We start from the raw sequence: 26,813 nt of genomic DNA, 5'->3' as shown, positions 1-26,813 counted from the left end.
GCAATTTTTTGGGTTCTGTTGCTGCAGGTGGCCTATAAAAGCACGCAAGAAAGCACTCATCCAGTAGTTGATAGCTCGGTGAGCATCGTGGTACTTCCCTTCGTCATTTACTTTTTTTTTTCAACATCGGAGCTGTTAGATTTGCTTCATGCCAGAATTATGCAATGGCGAGTCGCTAGGTGCACTTCCTAGTCTTTTTTCTTAATCTTCCTTGCCCTCTTCTTCTTCGGCTCGAAGTATGCCTCATCGTTGTCCTCGTCCTCGACCTCATCCACTGCCTCAGTCGCAGCTTTCCTACCCTTGCGTCTCCTCTTCGTCCCACCATCCGTCGACGCGTTCCCATCCCCTTCCACATGCGCACCTCCGTTCTGCCCAACAACCTCCACTTCATCACCAGCAGCTTCCCCATCTCCCGCATTACCCTTCTCCCTCTGAGCCAATTTCGTTAACGCGGCACCCAATCTCTTGCCCGCTGCACCTTTACCCCTCGGCTGCCCCACTTCGCCACGTACTCGAGGTGCGAATGCCCCCGCCCCAACACCCCCCTCAAAGAATCTCGTCAGATTGCTCTGCGTTCCCTCCTTCTCCCTCCTCGCCAGGTCTTTGATCACTGGTACCAGGACTTCGTCTGTGCGTTCCGCACTCCACCCAATCTGGCTGCTCAAAAACGATCTCAGCGCATCGAGATCAGGCACGCCCCATTGGAATGGCATAGGATCGCTGTCGACCTCCGGCTTGAGATACGCTTCCTTAACACGCGGATCAGGGAAGCCCGGCGGGAGGAACAGCTTCGTAGCCTGGGTACGTCGGAATCGACGGCGAAATTGCGAATTCTTGTCTGCTTCTTTAGAAATAGAGCCGCTCTGGACGCCATCCCACCACTCTCTGAAGCCGGGTAGATCCTTGAATTCGCTGAGGAGTTCGAGCGCGGTAACGGGGCCGATGCCGGGGATGCCGGTGGTGTAATCGCTTCCAAGAAGCTGCGCGATGTCGATTAGTTTCTCGCGGGTGAGTGCAAATTCGCTAGCAAGGTCTGAGGCGAGGTAGCATTCGACGAACTTGGCGGCGTTGAACATGTTCTTGTAGACGCGGGTGCCACCAAAGAGGAATGTATCGGAATCGTCTGTTACGATGCCGTCAACGAGACCGAGGTGCACGAGTTCTGCACATTGTGCTTCCGCCTCCATGGGCGCGGTGACGTATGGGAGCCCGAAGAGCGTGAGTAAGTGCTGGCATTCCGCGACCATGGTCTGCGTAACCTCGTCTGCGTCTCGCCGGTCCTTTTTCTGCTGTGCACGTAGCTGCTTGAGCTCTTCATCAAAATTGACTCGAGGGCGCGAATTGTTGGTAAGCTCTTGCGCAAATCGAGCGTGTTCTTCGCCCTCCGCGGCGAGGGAGGCGAAGAGCTCTGCGTCTTCGGGATCGGAATACTGTTCAGAGGCGTTATCAGGGATATCGATGGGGGCGTTGTCGTCGGCTGTGCCGCTGTAAGGTACAACGGGTGCTTCGAGCTCGTCGGCGCCTCCTAGTGCGAATGGAGATGGCGAACGGCCGCGTGGAGGCGCTGGTGCGAGTTCTAAGGGTACGTCTTCAAATTCAGGAGATGGTGATGTAGCAGGTGCTGGACCGGTATCGTTCTCCGTATCGAGTGGAACATCCTCAAATTCTGGAGATGGTGACTTTGCCGGGGCCGAACCAGCAGGATCAGTCCCTATTGGCACATCTTCAAACTCCGGAGACGGTGATTTCGAAGGTACCTTAGATGATCCAAGTGACAACGGGTTGGCTGGCTGCTGCGCACGCTGCTGTCGCTCATCCTCAGGTTCACTTTCCGACCAATCGATCGGCCCATCCGAGTCTTCTGCAAAAGGACCCTTTCCAACTAGCGACTTATCTTGTTTTGGCGGTTGGGGCTGGTCTCCTCTGAGGGAACGAGGAGGCTCTGCTCGAGCCTTGTCAGCTAAGTCACCCATGCGTAGTTTTGAGTCCACGACTACGACATCCTCCATCTCAGCGTCGTCATCGTCGTCTGATTGGATGGTCATAATCTCTTTTGGCTTCTCCTGTGTATTGACGTCTTCCAGGTCGATCACCTCTTGAGTATCATGCTTGCGTAGGCGTGGAATTTCTTGGAATTGAAACTGCTCAGCCTCTTCCTTGCGCGCCCGTTCCCATTCCTTCTTCGCATCCTCTCTATTCGCCTTTAACTCTTCCTCGATGTTTCGCTCGCCACCACCAAACCATGGAGGGAGCGGTGCATCTTCGTTCTTCTTCTTGTCTCCCAAATCCTTTTCGAAGCCACCTGCATTTTCTGCCTCAAGCTTCTCCATTTTTTTCTTGCCCAAAAGAGAGTTACCAAGACTGAGCTTCTCGAATGGCAGCGGGCCGTCAAATCCTGGCGCATTTGTCAACTTAGCAGACTTTGGCTTGGCCGCCGGTGAAGCCATCCTGATTCTAGGAGGCGACTTCGGTGTAGGATGTATCGTAGTGGCAGGCCGCTTTGACTTCCTAGATTCAGTCAGTGCTGCTTGGAGATCCATATCGTCATCCTCGCTATCGCTGCCAGTGAAAGGTCCAGGAGCAGGTGCCACTTTGCTGCTTCTTTGATTTGCCAATCGTGCGATAGCCATGCCCGAGCCTTTAGTGCCCGCGAAAGGATTCGTTTCTTTCGCCCGTTCTTGTTGGAACACTTCGCGGTAGATATCCTCTTCTTCGGATTCCTGCTCTGCTTCCTCTTCTACCGCGCCATTCTGCCCCATGGACAGAGCAATGGCCTGCTGCAGTTGTCGTTCCTCTTCGTCGTCTCCTACAGGCTCCTCAGCTGCATCGTTCTCGTCTGCTGCTGGTACATCCTCCCATTCCTGCTGCTCGCCACCTTCCGCCAGAAATAGTGAGTCGGGGTCCTGGTTGACGGGCGCAGGCCTCGCTGGCCCAGGCGCTCTCAGCTTTGACGGCCTGGCTTTGCGAGAAGCATAAAATTTCTGACGCCTATTCATAAGCTCTTGGGAAATAAAATCTTGGCCTTCTCGATCACGCGCAGTCATTCCAGGCGGTGGCTTTGGCAGCCGATTCAAACCTTCGATCGGCACATCTTCGAAGTCTTCCTCTTCTTCCCACTCCTCATCCTCATCAAGATTCTGAACCGGTATATTATCCACATCGATCGGCTTATCCGCCTTACCCTCATCTCTGTTCGTGACCACACCTAACGCCCAACCTCCCTCTACTCCGTCATTCTTCACAAGCACGTATTCCCTCCCCTTGTCGCCAGCAATCCGGCTAGCAGCACCAGCTCCAAACATAGAATCATCGCTCATCCCATTGATGTTCATCAGCCTCTGCGTAAGCTCGTTTCTCTCCCTTACTCTCTCAATCTGAAACTTCGAAAAGGCCATGCGGTCGGGAAACATGATATCCAGCTGGTCTTTCGAGTATCCCATCCTCAGCCTGCTCCGTAACCTCGCAGCGTTCAGAATATTGTAACGATCGGACGCAGGCAAGCTCGTAAAGAACGCACTATCGAAGTCAATCTTCGAGAAATCGTACACATTGATATCCTCGCCACTATCAAACTGCCGCGCATAATGCTCCAGCTCTTCCAAACTCATTATGCGTGGATCGTTCGCACCGCCCATCTCTGCGATCGAGGTGCCGAGGTCGGGAAGATGGTACTGATCTTTGCGCTTGAACTTGCGGTTCGCGAGGCGCTCCTGTTGCGTCTGTATGACTTCCTCCGCATACACAAGGTTGTCGGGTATCTCCTCTTCTGCCTCTTCTCTCGGTTGCCGTGCAGCCTCTTTCCGCTTCTTCTCCTCTTCCTCGGCAACTCTCTGCATCTGCAGCGCTAACAGCTTTCCAGCCGTGCGCACCGCATCCTCTCTCCTCCCTTCCCGTCTCGATTTGCGGTTGCTGATGGTCTGCCTCTTGAGAGCCGGTGCGCCGCCGTCGAACACGAAGACAGGCTTGATGCCGAAGAAGAGGAGCTTGCATATTCTTCGGAAGAAGCCGACGATGTGTGAGTTGCGGAGAGCATTGCCCTCTTTGTCGCGCACGGCTTTGAGGAACTGGTAGATCCAGATGGAGGCATCGACGGCGAGGCGCTTTTTGTTCAGCGTTTCGATCTTGATGGGGCGGGCGCAGGGCTGCAGGACGGTCCAGAGACCGGTGACACCCATGGCGGATGTGGTGAGTGGGTTATCATCGAGGATGACTCGGTGGACGGGTCACAGAATGATTGTGAAGGGAGCTTGAGGGCGACGTTCGCTGCCTAGTGACTCCGCGTCGATGACGTGCATGATAGCACCAACGCCAAGCTTCGTCGCGTCGACCTCGCGCATCCCTCCATGAAGACTAACTACATACGTGAGCACAGAGAACGGTAAATTAATTTGTAGGATATACACTTTGTGATATTCACTGCATGCGCATACGAGGTCAAAAGTTCTTAGAGTATGTTCAATTCAGTCCATCGTTACACCGCCATATCCGTTGAGTTTTACAACGGACGGTTACCAAAATAATCAAGCAAGCGATCCTAGTCCTCGTCGCCTCGCCTTGCCCTACCCCAAGTTCTCACCTGGCTGTTGTTGCTCCTAGGGAGGCCATCTAAGGCCTACAACTTCGGAGCTCAAGCCAAAACGGGAGATCTATCGGGGTAGGGCGACAGCTGAGCAGGACAATCGCCAAAAAAAAGACAAGAACTCCAACCATGATCGTCCAAAACACAGAGCCATCCATGCAAAACCAAAACTCCGACCACATCCATAATAGAACAACGAATGAGCCATCCAACGCCTTACAAGGGTATTCCCATCCGCCCAACCCATTATCAAACACCGTTTTATGCAATGCATGCCCGAAGGCGTTCATCCAATGACAGATGACGGAGAGATGACAAAATTTCACTCTAGAACAGACCCCGGAACTTCTTCGCCGGAGTCGTGATGCTGCCACCGAAGCTCTGAGCCGCCGTCCTCTTCTTGTGAGTCGACAAGAAGTTCACAGGCGGCGCCACACGGTTGGCAGTAGGGGTTGAAGGCACGCCGTTTAGCAGAGCGGAGAATCGACCAGAAGTAACCGGCTTTTGTACACTCTGTGATAGCAAGGTTGAGGACTTCACTGGACCCTGTCCAAGCAAAGAGGAAGACTTCTTCGCCTGCTGGTCGAACCAAGTGTCCGGCGAAGCGGGTCGGTCAAGCGAGGAGGGCTTCGAAGGAGACTGACCGAACAGTGAAGAGCTTTTCATAGGACCCGTGCGGAAGAGCGGGCCCTTGATCGGGGGCTGGCTGAACAGGGGATCCTTAGCCGCAGTCGATCCGAAGAACGGGTTCTTGACAGGAGGCTGGCTAAACATGGAGCTCTTGACGGGGCGCTCACTGATCATGGAGCTCTTGACGGGGCGCTCACTGAATATCGAGCTCTTGACTGGAGCCTCACGAAGCAGACTCTCTTTAGTCGGAGTCTTCGTTGGGGCTTTGGCCATCCGCCATGGCTTCTTTGCTGGAACAGACAATGAGAACTTCTTAAAGAAGGTGCTGTCCTCGAAGCTGTTCTCCTTATCTTCGATGGAAGCCAAGGATCGATCGAAATCGGAAGAGGTTGGTGTGGCCGGAATATCTTCAACCGATTTTGCAGCAGAGCTGGACTCGATGTTGTTGAGGAACCTTGTGGGAGTCTTCGCCGGAGTAAAGAAATCACGCCTCCGAGGGGTGCGGGCCACAGGCGTACAGACCGTGGCTGTAGACAGATCGATGAGGTATTTGTTCTCATTTACGCGCTTCTTCGTGTTCTCAACGTCTACCAACCAACCTGTGTTGATGCACTTGACCGTGCCGTTAGAGGCGCGAATCTTGTCGATGGTCTCTTGAGAGCCTTCTTTGAAGATGACGTGGGTCAACGAGGTAGTCTCCGTCCACTCACGGAAGACCTGAGCGCCCATCTCCTCGAGCGTGGTTGTAAAGAATAGGCTTTGGTCTTCACCATTCGATGTCACATCGACCAAGAATCGTGTACCGCGAAGAATGACAGAAAAATCGAATGTCTCGTCCTCGTCGGCTTCGAAATCCTCAGGCCAGGTGACCTGTTTCTTGGGAGTTTTGGCGCCATTCTTCAACGGTGAGCGCAGAGCAGACTTGGTCGGGGAAGCGCGGGCAGCCGATACCGGGGGAGCCAGCGTTGGCGCCAGGCTAATGCTGCCGTTGATATTGAAGTTCACCTTCGGAGGCGTGCTCTTGACGATGTAGTCATCACCATCGATCTGCATCAAGTCTGACTCAGTCACATCTAGCGCCGACTCGAATTCCTCAGATCCATTGTCGCTCGCCGACTTCGATGCGCTCGATTGCTGCGCCGGAGTGCTCGTGACGTTCTTGAGGGCCGGCGTATTTGGATAACCGGGCAATTGGTCGAGCCCTTGCTTGACAGTCATGATGTGAGCCGGGGTGGCTGGATAATCAATCGGGAGCTCCTTGAGCGCCTCCCGGGTAGACATAGGCGCATTAATGTGAGCCGGAGTCTTCGGGTATTCAGCCATCTGCTTGAAGGCTTGTAGGTTCTCGGACGCGTCCACATATTCATCAGGGGTCGAAGGGTATTCGGCGGCGAGCTCCTTAAATGCCTTCTGATTCTTCTGAGCCGACATGATGTGATTAGGAGTCTTAGGGTAGCCGGGCAGCTCGTCAAGCGCCTTCTGGTTGCCGTACGCCTCTGCAACGTGTGCCGGGGTCTTGGGATACTCCGGAAGCTGGTTGAAAGCCTCCTTGTTCCCGTAGGCGTCGATGAACTGCGCAGGAGTCCTGGGATAGTCGGCTGGAAGTTCCTCGAGGGCCTCCTGGTTCAACATGGCTTGTAAGGCTTCTTCGCTCTGGACTGGGGTCTTTGCCTTTGGCGTCTTCGGGGAGCTCGCGATCTTTGAAGGAGTCGCCGTGTGAGAGCTAGGCACATTCACGGCAAGAGGCTCAGCAATGTCTTCATCTTCGTCCTCGTCTTCATCGTCAGAGGAGTCTGGGACACTAAAGGAAGTGGGGAACGGCTTGGAGGAGTTGTCTTGTTGAGCTGCGCTTTGCTGCTCGGACTGCTCAAGCATTCCGTTATCTTGCTGAGCCGGCGCAATGATGTGGGCGGGAGTGTTGGGGTAGCCGATTGGAAGCTCCTTGAAAGCATCACCGCTTGAAGTAGGTGCGGAGATGTGTGCTGGAGTGCTTGGGTAGCCTGCAGGCAGCTCTTTGAGCGCATCGCGCGAAGAGATGGGCGCTGCGATGTGAGCGGGAGTCTCCGGATATCCAGCAGGGAGCTCTTTGAGCGCATCACGGCCGGAGATGGGTGCAACAATGTGACCCGGTGTACTCGGATAGGTCGGGAACTCGGCGAAGGGCTCCTCGACAGGCGCGACTGCAGCCTTGTTCTCGACGACAGCCTTGGTGGCGGTCTTCCTTGTCGGGGTCTTCTTCGCAGGCTTGCGCGCCGGCTTCTTGAGAGGCGAGTCAGTTGCACGCGCACCGACGATTGGCGCAGCAATCGAGACGGTGGCCTTGGTAGCGCGAGTTGCACGCTTTGGAGCTGATGAAGCCGGAGGCAGCCTGACTGCTTTTGTGGCGACAGCCTTGGTCACCTTGCCGGGAGCCTTGCGTGCGCGAGTGGTCTTTGTGGGCGCTGGCTCCTCGATCTTCTTCTCGGGTTCAACAACGGGCACGGCAGGCTCAGCAGCCTTGCGACCGCGGGTGGCCCGCTTTGCCGGCTTGGGCGCTTCAGATGCCTCAGCCTGAGGCTCCTCGACGGGCTTTGCTGCCCGCCTTGTCGTACGTGTCGCAGGCTTCTCGAGCTCAGCGGTGGCAGCGGCGGCTGCTGTCCTCTTCCTCTTTGCCGGCTGCTGTGCAGACGCCTTGCCGGGTTCGGGCGCGGGGACTTCGTCGGCGGCCTTGCGCTTAACAGCGCGCTTCGGTGGCGCCTTCAGTGTGGAGGCGGTGGTGTTGTTTGTGGCGGCGGCATCGCCCGTGGCTTTGCCTCGGGAGCGTGTCGCGACCATTGTGCTTGCTATTGAGAGTGTGCCAGACAAGAAGTTGTGTGTGCTGGTAGTTGTTGCAAGCGCGGTGTGTGACGCGTGATGTGAGGGTGGAGAAGCAGGTGCGACCGAGCTTTGTTGTCTGTGTGGTGCCAAGCGGCGCGCTCGCTTACATACGCGTTGTTGCCACAGCAACCCTTCACGTGCCCCCGTCAGCGCGGGCGCCCCGATACGGCATGGTCACTTTTCAGTCCGTCTCACGTGAGCAGTGTTCTTCAAAGGTTATCATTATTAGTGAACGACCGCGAGCACGATGAGGAGATCGCTTAGACATCGGAAGATCCCATCTGAAGTCGCATATATATGCATGCAAAGCTGACCTGTTCGAGGCTTCCTGTTCGATCCATCAGTCCTTGTGACATTGTACAGACTACGAACTATTAATAATGTTTATATGATATATTGTATGACGCGGTAAGCCCTTCCATAGTTCCAGGCACAACTTCTCGTCAATTCGTGGAAGGACGGACTTACCACATCTGCCTACATGAGTGAATACGTGGGCAGAGCCCTCGCCATAGGAACGGCATGCAGTTGCAATCCTTTGACAGGAGAGCCCCGGCCATGGTCGAACGTACAACAAGCTGTTTTCTGAGGATACTTTCGCTATCTCGTTCAAAAGGTACCATCCGTATTTTCCTCCACGACAATCTGAAGAATTTTCAAATTTGGCTGGTCTTGCCTTATACGTCCTGGCCACCGTCTTCTGCATCTCTGTCACTACGTCCTTCTACCCTCGTCACACAATCAACTATGAAAGAGTAATACCATTCCCAGGATACTTGTCAACAGCAACTATGCCTTTAACCCACATATGACTCAGTGTTTCCAAGCATTTCATTCCAATATGGGCCTTACTTGTACCTACTGTACAAATCTTTTACCAAGATCCGATGGAACGACTCCTGCAAAATAGTTCTTATCTTATATTGGACTTGGCGAGCCCTAAGCTCAAATCCCGCGGACCCATGACATCCCCATCGGCCGGTCGTAAGCGCGAAACGGCAGTGATCGACGTCGCGTGTCTGTCTACACCTACTCCTCGAAATCCACGACCTTCTTCCTTCTGCCGCCGTCACTGCAACCGACTGGTTCACAGATTTCATTGTTGTCGAGGCCACATCTCGCGGTATCCAGCATTTGGGATGGAGTTTGACATGGGAAGGAGAAAGAAAATGTGTAAGGTAGAAGAATCACAGAATCGGAGAGGTGTGGACTGTTGACCAGACAGTATGACTATTCGCAATATATACAAGACCCAAGCGAGTGACTTTCCTCCACAATATACCTGAAATCAAGCAAGCACCGCATAGCAATCACTTCCTAAGCGACCTGTGTCCCACTAGCAACCCTTGCAAGGGGCAGGCTATCATGCATTAGCAGAATTCTCACACTCAGCCGTGTTTGCTTACCGGGTTCGACATCGTGGCAACCACACCAGCGAAGCAGGCAATATCAGCCACGGGGTTCGCCCCAGCTTCGGCCAGAGCGGCCGCGCAGGTAGCAGATGCCGGCGCAACTGCGGCAAGACATCCTGTAATCTTCATTAGAAACGTGCAGAAGAAGATGATGGGGAGTGAAGGATTACCTAGGACGTTGCATCCATTGGCGACTAAGGCATCGAGGTTTGCCTGGGCAGCTTGAACTCGTGCTTCAGCGCGGGGCTCGTTGTTGGCAACATTGTTTGCGGGAGCAGCGATGGCGACCGCGGCGAAGATGGTGGAGATGATGGTGGAGGTGTACATCTTGATGGTATGCAAAAGAAGCTGGGCTGTGAAAGTGGATGGTAGAGTGGTTTTTTGTGTGAATTGTATGGTTGGGAAGCTGTTGTGGTGATGGTCTAGAGGAGAGAAAGAAGGGGGTATTTATGCGTTTTCTGGTGTCTCTGGTTCTCCTCGTACTTGTCGCAATCTACAAGCATGTGCCGACTTCGTGCCTCGTGAGTGACGACAGTTTCCATACCGGACTTCGTGTGTTGGAGAAGCTGAAGTCAATCTTGCTATTTTCATCACGATGAATCTATTCCAGTTGATAGTAGAGCTCTTTGATCGACACTCATGAAGCATTCTGACTTCTGGATCGAGTATATCGTATGTCGAGCACGGAGGTCGTAGATGAGCAAGACGAGGAATGCGAGGAGATTGACAAGCTCACAGCTCTAAAAAGAAGTTACAAGCTAAGACCCACATCACAGCATAAGTAAGGACTGCGAACACGATGTTGGACATCTGACTTTGCGGCCTGAGGCTACTCGGGTATAGTCTCTGGTCTAACATGCGGCTCTACATATCCCCGTATGTAATGACTATCAAACGCCGTACTCGCTTAAAAGATCGTTTGGTAGAAGCACATGGGACCTGAATAGCGTTTGATTGGCGCAAGGCATCAAGATCTCCAGTCAATGGCCTGAATGAGGCGTAGATATAAGCTTGCCAAGCTTCCGGTGGTCGGTTCAGCGCCGCAATGCCGACAGGTACAGCGATTTGCTTAACATCGGTAGCAGATGGGCTCCTTTGTGGGGAAGCATGACGGATGGGGCGTGTTGGGATGCGGATGAGGCTCGTAAATCGGACGTTGAGGCCAATGAATGTTCGGCAGTTGGGTAGATCTGCATCAGGATACGGGACTGGCGTAAGGTTAAAAATAGACCTCAAAGATTTTTGAGACGTTGCTCAAAGAAGCTACTATGTCTTGCAAGAACCCTGGAATGAAGTCAACGTTGAATAAAAAGATATGTGAGCCATGAGAAGGAAAGTATGACCACTTCAGCCGGAGGTAGTTTAGCGTTCCACTCCACTAGGTTTAGCCTCTACGACGGCTACCTCTCTCCATCCCATCCATCGCCTATGGCTGTTACATAATGCCTACGAAAGTCAACACTACCTAAATATGTGTGAGTAGGTGAAACAGGATGGGGGGTGCCACTTGCGACGCTACCTAGGTACGCCAGGCACCAGCATCGATCGTGGCTGTGCGGTAACCACCTGAGAATTGACTCATTACTTGCGCCTCTTCATCTGCCCAACGATATTCTCACGGCTGTTGCCCAAGGTCAAACAGCAACTCACGACGCACGCTATTCCCTTTTAGAGGTATACCATGGCGACAGCAGGGCAAGCTCGCCTGTCCAAAACTTTGGGTGCGCTCCTAGGGGTCCATGCCGGCGACTCGCTCGGCGCAACGCTCGAGTTCAACTCATGGCAGCAGATCCAAACCCATTATCCGAATGGCTTGCGCGAGATTATTGGCGGCGGAACCTTTGACTGGTCAGCCGGCCATGCGACAGATGATACCGACTTGACGCGCGCTGTGCTACTGGCTTATCACGATCGCGCAAACTACAAGATGCTCAAAAACCCCAGCAAAGATTTTGACGTTGCTCGCTCTGCAGCAGACTGGTCATTGGATTGGTACGAAGGGGACTGGCCAGGACGAAAGAAGGGACAAGGACCCATGGACATTGGAAACGCGACCCGTATCGGCTTGATGCAGTACTCGGGTACACGCGATCCCCGCACGTGCGGAGCAGGGCCTGGGAGTGCTGGAAACGGTAGCTTGATGCGATGCATACCAACTGCTCTCTTTACTGAGTCCAGAGACGAAAGAATCAAGGAGTCCAAGGCGATCAGTGCTTTCACACATAACGATTTGCGTTGTACCATCTCATGCGCAACATATAACGAGATTGTTGCCGCACTTCTGGATGGAAAGAAGCCACAGTCAGCTGTGGACATCGGCGTCGAAGTCGCTCGTGGGCAGAATCGTCCTGATGTTGAGGTCGCAATTGAGCGCGGCAAGAAGCTCCCGCTCTCAAAGTTTGCAAGCGAAGGACCGGGTGGCGAGCTGCCAGACAACACTTCTGGATACGTCCTCCAAAGTCTCACTGTCGCTATCGCAGCACTTCTTGACCCACGTTCGTTCGAAGACGTCTTAGTGGATGTGACGAGGATAGGTGGAGACACTGATACCAATGGCGCTATAGCAGGTGGTCTTCTAGGAGCAAGAGATGGCATAGAGGCTATTCCGGAGCGATGGTTGGAAAAGCTCCAGTTCAAGGCGGAATTCGAAGAGTTAGCCAAGGATGTACTGAGTCTCGGGAGCTCACCTACCAAAGGATTGTCATCGTCGTACAAGAAGCGCCACGGAATCGCGTAACATGAAGGAGATTTGAGACCACCTCCTAGCTTGTTCAAAACGTGAGTCGATGCCAGCATAACGGCAGGTAAAGGTTTCTTGATCATGAGAACAGTTCCATAGATTCCATCAAACCGAAGCTATACATCACGAGGGGATTGTTCCTTTCAGGTATCATCACGCGTTCAATAAGGCTATCCATGGTTTAGCGGCGTGATATGACAGCGGACTAGAGCCTTCGATAAGTGTGCAAACATCAGAATGCCATAGAATCGACACTAGCAACAGTAACCAGTATAAGTATCACTATCTCCTCACCTCAATGGATTCTGGACAACCAGGGCCCCAGTCTTCTGTTCTTTGCTTCATTCTTTTATTCCCTTCAGGAAGAAGTTAAAGAAGTTGCGTATGTGATGTTCGGTTGATTCCCCGCTCGCTCTTTCCTTTTCACGAGGTTGAAAAATTGTCGGTCACCCACAAAAGCTCGACGGTTGCGGAACAAACATTGTTCCGAAGTGAAGCTCTCCGTGCTTATAAGCTCTTCGGTCACCCCAGAAAATAATCCACGCAAGATATATAGTCCTTCCACCTGCTCCTTTTCTACTTGTCTCCATAGAGCAACACACCCCTCCTTCTCACATCCGTCTATCCATATATTCTCGGATCTCCCGCACCTACGATACCAGAAGTCGGGTCCAAATCGACGTCGATTAAACAGAAATCTCAACCTCGCCCGCGACCATGCCACCCAAGCGTGCCGGCAAACACAAGCCCGCAAATATCATCGTTGGGCAACAAAGACCGTCTGGGCCGACGTTCAATGACACCTCCCTTGCGCCGTTCCTGCGTGCATACACGCGCATGAACAGTAGGGACGCTGGCGGGGGTGACAGGCAGTTCAACGAGGAATTTTACTTCGCTCAACGAATTGTTGAGGAGCTTGTAAGTACATCATGGCCTCTCTGACCCAGGATCACAACTAACCGATCGTAGAATCGCTTGCGTGATGCTCCCCCTGAGTTCATCCACGACGTGGTGTACTCGATGGCAAGCACACACGGTGATGAGCAGCCGCTGTACCCTACGCTACGCTCGCAGGGCGCCAATGACCAGATGGCGTATCAGAACCGCATCATCATCTCAGTACTGTTAATGATGCATGCTTCCAATGACTTCCAGAATGGCGGCGACGGAGGCGTGACGCGTGGAGGTCTGTGGCTCCCACCGCGTCTCCAGGCTCGTACTGCCCAAGATGCAGCCGCTGAGAGAGGTCAACCAGTTAGATATCCCACATGGTATGTAGTCCTCGGTCAGTATAGTCTTTCGCCTACTAATCGGTATAGGTCTCGGGATGAGGCGCAGGCGAGCACGCCATCAGTTCGTGCGAACTGGACCTCTTCAGGCCAACCTCCCACGCAGCACCCTCAGGCGGGCAGCCTCCGTCCTCAGGGCTCTAAAACTTTCGAAAACCGGACCCCTGGCAGTGCTGTCGGTAGCCTTCCGCCCTTCTCAGGTTACACCCCTTCACCGTACTCGCCGTATGGCCCGCCGTCTGCTAGAACCACATACGGTCCACCGTCTGGAGGCCTTGGTGGCTACAACTCATCCCATTATGGCCCTCAACAGTGGCCATCAAATTCCAGCCTCCGCGGCGAGTATGGGGTGCCTCCGCCTCATGGTTTCCAGCCACCGCACTACGTCCAAGACACACTCCGGACTATTCCATCACATGCTCCTCCTGCTTTCCCGCAAGCCAACGAGCTAGTTCCATACAACTATCAAGCGGGCGGCGCCCATGAGCTCTCCGGTCACCCTTTCCGGCAGACCTCACACCCGGGCGGTCGACCAATCATACCTCCCCCGCCTGGTCTTGAGGGTGCAGATCATCTCTCTGCTTTCGGTTCCGAGACCAACTCACCTGGGAGGCCTGCTCAGCCACCTATCGGTTCTGACCGTCCTCACTATGACAGTCGTCGCGATGGAGGTAGTCGCAGCAGTCGCGGTGACAATACTGGCGGCACACCTAGTCGCCCTGCTCCCGGGAGCGCAAGTCGCAGCGGTGGTTCGCGCAGCAGGCGCGAAGATCAAGGATGGCACTAGAAGCGGTGGGACAAATTTGTCATGGTCCTTTCCTGTGGGGGAGATTGTATGAATACTCATTATATTAAAGCGAGGCGGGTCTTGGATTAGAGTAGTAGTAGTAGTAGTATTATTTTACGTCCTATCTAGGCCTCCCTAGGGGCATTAGGACGCTCTAGGCACTAGTAGGTAATAAAGAGTTAGTACTCTATACTTTTTACTACTAAAATAGGTTTATCTTCCTACTACCCTACTCTATTTAGGGGTAAATTAGGTAGTAGTTTATAGGCCTATAGGTTCTTATATATATATATATAGTAGTTTTCTAGGGGGTCTTTAGGGGTAGTCTTTAGACTACCCTAAAACTATAATATCTAGTACTAAGCCTTTTAGCGTAAGTACTAAGCTTAAAGTAGTATAGTAAATATAAATAGATACTTTTTAAAAGAAATAAAGTATAAAGAGAGTATTAAAAGTAAAAAGAGTAAAGAGAGTATATAGAGAGAAAGTGTTAGAATCTAGACCTAAGTAAGGGTTAGGACCTTATTTTATATTCTAGTAATGCTTACTATTAGCTTACCTAGGTAGAGTATACGTTTTAACTATACTACTAGGCGCTAAGAAAGATATTACGTAACTAATAGTTAATAAGTAATAGTTAACTATTAGATATTTAATAAGTAATAGTTAATAAGTAATAGTTAACTACTACCTAAGCTAAGTATATAGGAGTATAAGTATAAAGACCTTATACTTATATTTAACCTAAGTTTTAATCTATTATTTAGATTTACTTAGGCCCCTCCTTATTAACTTATTATACTTTATAAGATACTTCTATATTAATAAGAACCCCTTCTCTCCTTCCCTTAGTAAGTCTTACCTAAGAACTAATCTTAACCTATTTAGGACTAGCTACCCTTTCTAGATTTAATAGAAAGATAGAATAAAATACTACTCTATAATAGTAGTCCCCCTTATTAAAATACCTAGTATAGGCTAGGGTATAGAAGCCCCTAGTTATACTAGTATAATTATAATAGTATTTAGTAGGTAAAGGATATATAGAGTAGACCCTAATTCTACCTAATAAACTAAGCCCTAGAGTAAAAGTCTAAATATATATTAAAAATTCTATTTAAGGTATATATAGTACTAGTAATAAGCCTAGCCTATAAGAGGTAATACTCTACCTATATAGAAAAAATCTAGCTATATAGTAATATTATCCTCCCTATTTTATAAGAAGAGGAGAATTACTATTTCCTTTATATTAAATAATCTTAGGTATTCTAGCCCCTTATATATACTTATAAGTAGGTATATAGGTTAACTAAGTTAGTATTTAAGGTATTTTACTATCTTTAGATAGTAAATAATATAGTTAGGAGAGTAGTCTATACTATATAAGTAAAAAAGTATAGTATCTTTATATTAGAATTTATAGTAATACTAAGTAAAGTTACTATATTAGGTTTATATAGCTAGGACCCTAGCTAATACTAGGTACGCTAGTAAGAGTATTAGGGGTAGCCTATTAAGGTTATAATTAAAACCCTATTATTAGTACTAGAGTAAGAGTTTAGAGTAGTATTTACTTTACTAGTAAATAGCTACTACTACACTAATCTATTATTTATTAGATTAGATACCTAAGATAGTAGACTTAGTAGCTATACTATTAGGTAAAATTATAGTCTTAGCTACCTAGTCTACTATCTAGTCTACTAATTTATTACTATTTATATTTATATATCTAGAGGACTATTTAATTTTAATATTAAGAGTATTTATAGACTTCTAGTAGTATAAAAAGACCTATTAAGAAGAGAGAGTAGAATTATCTTATAAATACTATATAACTAAAGTACTATTAATATATATCTATATAGGTTCTAGGTAGTAGCTTAGGTTCTTAAGTATACTCTAGAGGCCCCTTTTATTAAATTTAGAGAGGGTAGCTAATTCTAAATAGGTTAAGGTTAGTTCTTAGGTAAGACTTACTAAGGGAAGGAGAAAGGGTTCTTATTAATATAGAGATATTTTATAAAGTATAATAAGTTAATAAGGGAGGCCTAAGTAAATCTAAATAATAGATTAAGAAATAGGTTAAATATAAGTATAAGAACTTTATTCTTATACTTCTATATACTTAGTTACATAATAGCTAACTATTACTTATTAACTATTACTTATTAACTATTAGTTATATAACGTCTTATTAGTACCTAGTAGTATAGTTAACGTATACTCTATCTAGATAAGCTAATAGTAAGTTTTATTATAATATAAAATAAGGTCCTAACTATTACTTAGGTCTAGATCCTAATATTATCCCCTTTCTTTATAGATTTATCCTTAAATTATATACTTCTTAATTACTATTATATAAGTATAAGCCCTATATCTATTAACCTAGTAGGTAGCTATAATACCTTCTAACTCCTACTCCTATTAACTCTATTTATATAATAAAATCCTTAGAGCTAATATAATTATAGAAACCTCCTATATCTAGTATACTATAGAAAGTATTCTATATTATATTATACCTAATTCTAGTCTAATTTTATAAGGGGTTTCTACGTATCTAACCTAGGCCGGCCTTATAGGTATTTAGTAGATAAGGATAAATAAATAATAAAGGGTAAGAGAATATTCTAACCTTACTTCTAGGGGGCGAGGTAATAATTATATAAGAAGACTAATATATTAAATCTAGAAAGGGTAGCTAATCCTAAATAGGTTAGGGTTAGTTCTTAGGCAAGACTTATAGAGGGGAGGAGAAAGGGGTTCTTATTAATATAGAAGTATCTTACAAAGTATAATAAGTTAATAAGGAGAGCCTAAGTAAATCTAAATAATAGATTAAAACTTAGGTTAAATATAAGTATAAAGGTTTATTCTTATATTTCTATATAGGGATCCTACTTAGTTACTTAGGAGCCCTAAATAACTAAGTAAGTTATATAACTACTATCTAAGTAACTTAGTATATCTCTATCTTATTATAGTTCTAGTTATTATATCTTCTACCTTTATAAGCGCCTAAACTTCCCTACTATTATCTAGTTTATAATATTATTCCTTCCCTCCTTATTCTTCGCCCTAAAGAATTATACCTACTAACTATTATTCTATAAAGCGTCGCTATAATCTTATTTTTACTATTAAAAACTATAGTATTATTATAGTGTTAAAATATTTATTTTATTAGTTATACGCCTATGTTTATAAGGTCCATATTAGTTTAGGAAAGTATAGTAAGTATTAGAAGTAAGATTTAAAGTGTAATATTACTATTACTTAGAATAAATTCTTATAGTTAGTTACTAAGAAGAAGAAGTTAGAAGCGTAATTAGATAAAGTATAAAAGGAGTAGAATACTACTTTTAAAACTATATATGCGGCTTAAGCGAAAGAGGATTAGTTAAAGAAGTAGTTATTATAGAATAAGAAGCATACTAGTAAAGTTATTATAGTAAAAAGTATAGTATTAGTAGAGTTAGATAAAAATTCTATTTAGCCTACTTAGCCTACTAGTCCTATAGAGCTTTGTCCCTCTATCTAGTTAGTAATAGATAATCTTCCTTCTAATTTCTAGGAAAATATTTCTTCTATATCTAGTGGCTAGGTACGTTCTTATATTCTTTATTATATAATAGGGTTCTAAAGGTTTTACTTATATTTCTTAACCTTTTATTAATAGTTATCTAGATTACTTCTTAGTTCCTAAGTATTTTTACTATTTAGGTATTCTTTCTACTTAATAAGGTACTATTAGATTCCTTTATAGGTTCTTATATATATAATACTTTTAACTTTAAATTTAGTTTCTTCTTTAGCTCTATAATAGAAGGTAGTTTTAACTAGTGTCTTAGGATCTACTAGTTCTAATAGTAATATATAGAATACTAGGTGTATTTTTATATTTAGTAGTAATTCTAATCTATAGTTTACTAGTAATATTTATTTAGAAACATAAAATAGTCTAACCTTAATATAGTCTAGTTTTTTATATTTTTTCTTCTAGGTTTAAAGATTCTTTATAAGTAGATATACTTTATCCCCTTCTTTAGCTAAGGTGCTATTTTTTATTTCTAGTTTATATATAAAATACTTTGCTATTAAGCTTTCTTAAGGTTTTCTTAGAGTTTATTATATATTTTTTTATATTATCTACTATATCTATGGCTTCCTTTGCGTTAATATTCGTTAGTAGTTATTAGTTAAAGAGATTTAGATATTTTCTATATATAGTGTAATAAGGTGTTTACCTTATTACTATTAATACTTTATTATTATATGCTAATTATGCTATAGATAATAGTAAAACTTAGTTATTTTTTTATTTATTATAGTATATTTATAGATATATTTTTATAGTTTAATTTATTCTTTCTATTTTTTTATCTATCTATAGATAATATGCTATAGATAGTTTTTATTTTATTCTAATAAGTGCCGTAAATATTATCTAAAAGTTTAATGTAAAGAGCTTATTTCTATTACTAATAATTATCTTTAGAATACTATAGTGTCTAACCTACTTATTTTAAAAAAGGTAAGCTAGCTCTTTAGCTATTATATTCTTTAGATATAGAATTAATTTAACGTAGCTTATAAAGTAATATATAATTACTAAAATGCTATTATATAAGGTTTTTGTGGCTAGGTTAATTAAGTCTAGTATTTCTATAATAAAGTCTATAGTAATGTCTTTAAAAGATACTATTAGTACTAATTAGTTATATGTCTCTATACTTAAGATATATACTATATTTATTCCTTTAGTATTCTATATATTTTTAGATATAACTAGTTATAGCTTCTTTTATTCCTCTAAATATGTAATTTCGTTATATAAGTTCTATTATTTTTGTAATACCTAGGTGTCTATATATAGGGTTATCGTAGTATTATTTAATAATCTTAGTTTATAACTCTTTAGGTATTTCTTAGTTAATTACTAAAAGTTAATTAAGTTCTACTATTAGCTTAAGAGATCTATCCTTAGTTTTATAAAAGATTATTAAGAAGGTTTTAACCTTTTCTCCTACTAGATTACTTTATCTACTAAGTGTATCTACTTATCTATTTTCCTTTTCTACTATATAGATAATTTTAAATTTATACTATCTAGTAGTCTATAATTATCTCTATTATTATAGTGTTAGTTCTTTTATTATTATAAACCTTAGTAGGTTCTTATAATCTATATAGATTTCTAGCGTTAAATAGCTAAGAGTATATATTCTCTAGTGTTTTAAGGCTTTTATAATAGCGTAGAATTCTTTATTATATACGTTATATTATGTTTCTACGTCGTTAAATTTACATAAGTAGTAGGCTATTAGGTACTATTTACTATTTTATTTTTATTTTATATATGCTCCTAGTGCGAGATTACTTATATTAGTTTTAAATTATAGTAGTTTATCGCTCCTAAAATAAGCAAGAACTAGTTCTATAATATATACTATTTTAAGGAGTTAGAATAATATTCTATACTTATTTATCTATTTAAAAGGCGTGTCCTTCCTAGTAAGGTTTATTAATAGTATTATAACTTTTACGTAATCCTTAATAAATTATTAATTAAATCTATAGAATCCTAAGAATTCTTAGATATTCTTTATAGTTTTTAGTATAGGCTAATTTCTAATACTTTCTACCTTACTTAGTGCCATCTTAATTCCTTTAGTAGTAACGATGTGTTCTAGAAATTTAAGTTATTTAATATTAAATTAGTATTTCTTAAGTTTAATTCTTAAGTATACCTTATCTAGTGCTCTTAGCACTGCCTATATATACTTAGTATAGTTAGATTTATTCTTAGAAAAGATAAGAATATTATCTATATATATAATAATAAATATATCTAAATATTTATAGAGTATATTATTAATAAGTGCTTAAAAGGTTACTAGTATATTAGTAAGTCTAAAAGGTATTACTAGGTACTTAAAGAGTCTATAGTATAATTAAAACACTATCTTCTATTCTTTACCTTTCCTTATTCTAATTAGGTAGTATCTATCTTATAAGTCTATTATTATAAAGACTTTTATTTATAAGAGTCTATCTCTAAGCTCTAAGATATTAGGTAATAGGTATCTATTCTTAATTATTATATTATTAATTACTTAGTAGTTAATATATAGTCTGTCTAATCTATTTTTCTTTTTAATAAATATAAAAGGACTTACTACTAGTAACTTTAATAGTCTAATATATTCTTTTTACTAGGTTTATTTTAATAAATTTGTATTCTTTATAGAGTTCTTCTCCTATCTTACTATATAGTAGTCTAAAGGGTGGCGTCTTCCCCTTCTTCTAGGTTAATTATATAATTCTAGGGTTAATATTCTAGTAAATTTACTTTTCTTTTCTTTTCTATAAATATATATATCTATACTTTATACTCTTTTAGTACTTCTAAGGGTATACTTTCTTCCTTCTTCTTATACTTTATAACCTAGTAGTTCCTACTAGTATCTACTAAGGGTAATTTCTATTTTTTAACTTTCTATTATAAGTCTATATTATTAATAATACTCTTATCTGCTATTAATCTCTATTATTACGTAGGCTTAGCTTATAATACACATTTATAGCGTTCTAAGGATAGCGTTCTTAAACCCTAATTAATATATAGGTTATACTTTCTTAACTAGGGTAATTCTAATATAATATTATATCTAGATTTATCTAGTATATTTAGTGTAATTATCTCCCTATATCTATAGATCTAAAGTATAGTAGTAACTTTATAAGTAATCTATAGTATATTTAGCATTTAGCTTCTATTTATAATATAGATAGAATAAGCTTTATCCTTAAGTATTAGCTAGAGTCCTACTTATAGTACTACTTCTTAGGATATAAAGTTTTCTAATATACCTAAATCTAATAGTGCCTTAATCTATGTTTTATTAAGCTAAACTAGTAGCTTAATTAATACTTTACTATTAATAGTATTTAACTCTCTAATAGTATTTCTTTACCTATTTATTAGTCTTTAAGGGTTTCTTAGGCCTTAGGGGCTAGGATTTAGTCTAAAAAAGAACTATTCTTTTTAGGAGCTAGGTAGTCTATATTTCCTTATTATTATTCTTTCTATTTCTACTCTTCTCTTCTTCTACTATAGTTATCCTTCTACTATAGTTTCTTTTTAGAAGTTTTACTATCTTATACTATACTTATTTCTATATAGATATTAATAACTATCCTTAGTTAGTTAGGGTTTTTACTAAATCTATAGATACCTTTATTATCCCTATACCTACTATAGTTAATATTTAAGTAAGTTTACTATCTATCTTAGGTGTATATTCTATTATAGAGCGTACTAGTTACTATATTTTATATATTATTTATACTTAGAAAGTACTATTTTTCTTACTTATTCTATAAGTGCTTATTATATTTATTAATTAGATAATTATACTATTACTAGTAGTATTATTTCTTACGCTATAGTTATTATTAAATCTAGAAAGGGTAGCTAGTCCTAAATAGGTTAAGGTTAGTTCTTAGGTAAGACTTACTAAGGGAAGGAAAAAGGGGTTCTTATTAATATAGAAGTATCTTATAAAGTATAATAAGTTAATAAGAAAGGCCTAAGTAAATCTAAATAATAGATTAAAACTTAGGTTAAATATAAGTATAAAGGTTTATTCCTATATTTCTATATAGGGATCTTACTTAGTTACTTAGGAGCCCTAAATAGCTAAGTAGGTTACGTAATAACTCTTAGCTACTTAGTTATTTAGGAACCCTAAGTAGCTAAGTAAGTTATATAACTATTATCTAAGTAATTTAGTGTGTCTTTATCTTATTATAACCCTAGTTATTATATCTTTTACCTTTATAAGCGCCTAAACTTCCCTACTATTATCTAGTTTATAATATTATCTCTCCCCTTCTTATTCTTCGCCCTAAAGAATTATACCTACTAACTATTATTTTATAAAGCGTTATTATAACCTTATTTTTACTATTAAAAACTATAGTATTATTATAGTATTAAAATGCTTATTCTATTAGTTATATACCTATATTTATAAGGTCTATATTAGTTTAGGAAAGTGTAGTAAGTATTAGAAGTAAGGTTTAAAGTATAATATTACTATTACTTAGAATAAGTTCTTATAGTTAGTTACTAAGAAGAAGAAGTTAAAAGCATAATTAGAGGAAGTATAAAAGAAGTAAGATACTACTTTTAAAGCTATATATATAGCTTAAGTAAAAGAAAATTAGTTAAAGAAGTAGTTATTATAGAATAAAAAGTATACTAGTAAAGTTATTATAGTAGAAAGTATAGTGTTAGTAGAGTTAGATAAAGATTCTATTTAGTCTACTTAGCCTACTAGTCCTATAGAGCTTTGCCCCTCTATTTAGTTAGTAATAGATAACCTTCCTTCTAACTTCTAGGAAGATATTCCTCCTATATCTAGTAGCTAGGTACGTTCTTATATCTTCTATTATATAATAGGTTTTGTAGGTTTTATTTATACTTCTTAACTTTTTATTAATAGTTATCTAGATTACTTCTTAGTTCCTAAGTATTTTTACTATCTAGGTATCCTTTCTATTTAATAAGGTACTATTAGATTCCTTTATAGATTCTTATATATATAATATTTTTAACTTTAAATTTAGTTTCTTCTTTAGCTCTATAATAGAAGGTAGTTTTAACTAGTATCTTAGGGTCTACTAGTTCTAATAGTAATATATAGAATACTAGGTATACCTTTATATCTAGTAGTAATTCTAATCTATAGTTTACTAGTAATATTTATTTAGAAATATAAAATAGTCTAACCTTAATATAATCTAATTTCTTATATTTTTTCTTTTATATATAAAGATTCTTTATAAGTAGATATACTTTATCCCCTTCTTTAGCTAAGGTGCCATTTTTTATTTCTAGTTTATATATAAAATACTTTACTATTAAGCTTTCTTAAGGTTTTCTTAGAGTTTATTATATATTTTTTTATATTATCTACTATATCTATGGCTTCTTTTGCGTTAATATTTGTTAGTAGTTATTAGTTAAAGAGATTTAGATATTTTCTATATATAGTATAGTAAGGTGTTTACCTTATTACTATTAATACCTTATTATTATGCGCCAATTATACTATAGGTAATAGTAAAACCTAATTATTTTTTTATTTATTATAGTATATTTATAGATATATTTCTATAGTTTAATTTATTCTTTCTATTTTCCTATCTATTTATAGATAATATGCTGTAGATAGTTTTTATTTTATTCTAATAAGTGCTATAAATATTATCTAGAAGTTTAATATAAAGAGTTTATCTCTATTACTAATAATTATCTTTAGAATACTATAGTGTCTAACCTACTTATCTTAAAAAGGTAAGCTAGCTCTTTAGCTATTATATTTTTTAGATATAGAATTAATTCGATATAGCTTATAAAGTAATATATAATTACTAAAATACTATTATATAAGGTTTTCGTGGCTAGGTTAATTAAGTCTAGTATTTCTATAATAAAGTCTATAGTAATGTTTTTAAAAGGTGCTATTAGTATCCTAATTAGTTATATTTCTCTATACTTAAGGTATATGCTATATTTATTTTTCTAGTAATCTATATATTTATAGATATATATTATTATAGCTTTCTTAATTCCTCTAAATATATAGTTCCTCTAAATTAATTCTAATATTTTTATAATACCTAGGTGTCTATACATTAGGTTATTATGGTATTATCTAATAATCTTAGTTTATAGTTACTTTAGTACCTCTTAGTTTATAACTAAAAGTTAATTAAGTTCTACTATTAGTTTAAGAGATCCGTTTTTATTTCTATAAAGAATTACTAAGTAGGTTTTAACCTTTTCTCCTACTAGATTACTTTTTCTACTAAGTGCATCTACTTATCTATTTTCTTTTCCTACTATATAGATAATTTTAAACTTATACTATCTAGTAGTCTATAACTATCTTTACTATTATAGTGTTAGTTCTTTTATTATTATAAACCTTAGTAGATTTTTATAATCTATATAGATTTCTAGCGTTAAGTAGCTAAGAGCGTAGATTCTCTAGTGTTTTAAGGCTTTAATAATAGCGTAGAGTTCTTTATTATATATATTATATTATATTTCTGCGTTGTTAAATTTATATAAGTAGTAGGCTATTAGGTGCTATTTACTATTTTATTCTTATTTTATATATACTCCTAGTGTAAGATTACTTATATTAGTTTTAAATTATAGTAGTTTATTGCTTCTAAAATAAATAAGAACTAGTTCTATAATATATACTATTTTAAGGAGTTAGAATAACATTCTACACTTATCTATCTATTTAAAAGGCGTATTCTTTCTAGTAAGGTTTATTAATAGTATTATAACCTTTACGTAATCTTTAATAAATTATTAATTAAATCTATAGAATCCTAAGAATTCTTAGATATTTTTATAGCTTTTAGTATAGGCTAGTTCCTAATACTCTCTATTTTACTTAGTACTATCTTAATTCCTTCTATAGTAATAATATGTCTAAGGAATTTAAGTTATTTAATATTAAATTAGTATTTCTTAAGTTTAATCCTTAAGTATACCTTATCTAGTGCTTTTAGTACTATCTATACGTACTTAGTATAGTTAGATTTATTCTTAGAAAAATAAGAATATTATCTATATATATAATAATAAATATATCTAAATATTTATAAAGTATATTATTAATAAGTGCCTAAAAGGTTACTAGTGCGTTAGTAAGTCTAAAAGGTATTACTAGGTACTTAAAGAATTTATAGTATAATTAAAATACTATCTTCTATTCTTTACCTTTCTTTATTCTAATTAGGTAGTATCTATCTCTTAAGTCTATTATTATAAAAACTTTTACCCTTAAGAGTCTATCTCTAAGCTCTAAAATATTAGGTAATAGGTATCTATTCTTAATTATTATATTATTAATTACTTAATAGTTAATATATAGTCTATCTATCCTATCTTTTTCTTAATAAATATAAAGGGACTTACTACTAGTAACTTTAATAGTCTAATATATCCTTTTACTAGGTTTATCTTAATAAATTTATATTCTTTCTAGAGTTCTTCTTCTATTTTACTATATAGTAGTCTAAAGGGTGGCGTCTTCCCTTCTTCTAGGTTAATTATATAATTCTAGGGTTAATATTCTAATAGGTTTACCTTTTCTTCCTTCTCTATAAATATATATATCTATACTTTATACTCTATTAGTACTTCTAAAGGTATACTTTCTTCTTTCTTCTTATACTTTATAATCTAGTAGTTCCTACTAGTATCTACTAAGGGTAATTTCTATTTTTTAACTTTCTATTATAAGTCTATATTATTAATAATACTCTTATCCACTATTAATCTCTATTATTACGTAGGCTTAGCTTATAATATATATTTATAGCGTTCTAAGGATAGCGTTTTTAAACCCTAATTAATATATAGGTTATACTTCCTTAACTAGGGTAATTCTAATATAATATTATACCTAAATCTATTTAGTATATTAAGTGTAATTATCTCCCTATATCTATAGATCTAAAGTATAGTAGTAACTTTATAAGTAATATATAGTATATTTAGTATTTAACTTCTATTTATAATATAGATAGGATAAGCTTTATTCTTAAGTATTAGCTAGAGTCTTACTTATAATACTACTTCTTAGAATATAAAGTTTTCTAATATACCTAAATCTAATAGTGCCTTAATCTATATTTTATTAAGCTAAGCTAGTAGCTTAATTAATACCTTACTATTAATATTATTTAACTCTCTAATAGTATTTTCTTACCTATCTATAAGTCTTTAAGGGTTTCTTAGGCCTTAGGGGCTAGAATCTAGTCTAAAAAAGAACTATTCTTAGGAACTAGGTAGTTTATATTTCTTTTTTATTATTTCTTTTACTTCTACCCTTCTCTTCTTCTACTATAGTTATTCTTCTACTATAGTTTCTCTTTAGAAGCTTTACCTTTCTACACTATACTTATTTCTATATAAATATTAATAACTATCCTTAGTTAGTTAGGGTTCTTACTAAATCTATAGATATACTTATTATTCTAGTATCTACTATAATTAATATTTAAGTAAGTTTACTATCTATCTTAAGTGTATATTCTATTATAGAGTGTACTAGTTACTATATTTTATATATTATTTATACTTAGGAAGTACAGCCTTTCTTATTTATTCTATAGATATTTGTTACATTTATTAATTAGGTAATTATACTATTCCTAATAGTATTATTATTTATTTAGTAGTTATTTACCTCTATATAGCTCTTTAGCTCTATAGTAGGTTAGACACTAGTTATATCTATATTTAATCTATTAGATATTTAAGTGCTATAGGTTTTAGTGGTCTAGGTAGTACTTTTATAAATAGTCTAGGTTCTTATTATAGAAGTGTTTACTAGGGTCTTATTATATATATTTATAATCTACCTATTATCTATCTTTCTTTATAATAATTTCTAGTCGGCGTTTATTATAAGCC

At 39.8% G+C, this 26,813-nt stretch overlaps 5 protein-coding genes across 5 annotated transcripts; 2 read left to right on the top strand and 3 right to left on the bottom strand.

Moving 5' to 3' along the window:
- Nucleotides 1-188: 188 nt before the first annotated feature.
- On the bottom strand, nt 189-4,175 carry RAD2 (DNA repair protein rad2; the record flags this gene model as incomplete). Its single annotated transcript, XM_056212046.1, has 1 exon — nt 189-4,175. The coding sequence occupies one exon, from the start codon at nt 4,173-4,175 to the stop codon at nt 189-191; it is 3,987 nt and encodes a 1,328-aa protein (XP_056075519.1).
- Nucleotides 4,176-4,906: 731 nt separating this feature from the next.
- N0V89_003243 (uncharacterized protein) lies at nt 4,907-8,023 on the bottom strand (the record flags this gene model as incomplete). Its single annotated transcript, XM_056212045.1, has 1 exon — nt 4,907-8,023. One exon carries the CDS (start codon nt 8,021-8,023, stop codon nt 4,907-4,909), a length of 3,117 nt encoding a protein of 1,038 aa, XP_056075518.1.
- A 1,430-nt stretch (nt 8,024-9,453) lies between these two features.
- N0V89_003242 (uncharacterized protein) lies at nt 9,454-9,804 on the bottom strand (the record flags this gene model as incomplete). The annotated part of the gene is made up of 2 exons (XM_056212044.1): nt 9,454-9,593; nt 9,648-9,804. The coding sequence occupies 2 exons, from the start codon at nt 9,802-9,804 to the stop codon at nt 9,454-9,456; spliced, it is 297 nt and encodes a 98-aa protein (XP_056075517.1).
- Nucleotides 9,805-11,158: 1,354 nt separating this feature from the next.
- On the top strand, nt 11,159-12,214 carry N0V89_003241 (uncharacterized protein; the record flags this gene model as incomplete). The annotated part of the gene is made up of 1 exon (XM_056212043.1): nt 11,159-12,214. One exon carries the CDS (start codon nt 11,159-11,161, stop codon nt 12,212-12,214), a length of 1,056 nt encoding a protein of 351 aa, XP_056075516.1.
- Nucleotides 12,215-12,934: 720 nt separating this feature from the next.
- N0V89_003240 (uncharacterized protein) lies at nt 12,935-14,293 on the top strand (the record flags this gene model as incomplete). The annotated part of the gene is made up of 3 exons (XM_056212042.1): nt 12,935-13,135; nt 13,187-13,488; nt 13,537-14,293. 3 exons carry the CDS (start codon nt 12,935-12,937, stop codon nt 14,291-14,293), a joined length of 1,260 nt encoding a protein of 419 aa, XP_056075515.1.
- Between the last annotated feature and the right edge of the window lie 12,520 nt (nt 14,294-26,813).

This window comes from Didymosphaeria variabile, assembly GCF_027946475.1.
Source record: "Didymosphaeria variabile strain IMI 356815 chromosome Unknown scaffold_2, whole genome shotgun sequence".
NCBI classification, from domain to species: Eukaryota; Fungi; Ascomycota; class Dothideomycetes; order Pleosporales; family Didymosphaeriaceae; genus Didymosphaeria; species Didymosphaeria variabile.
The sequence above is the reverse complement of the archived record's forward strand: the minus strand, read 5'-3'. Positions and strand labels throughout refer to the sequence as shown.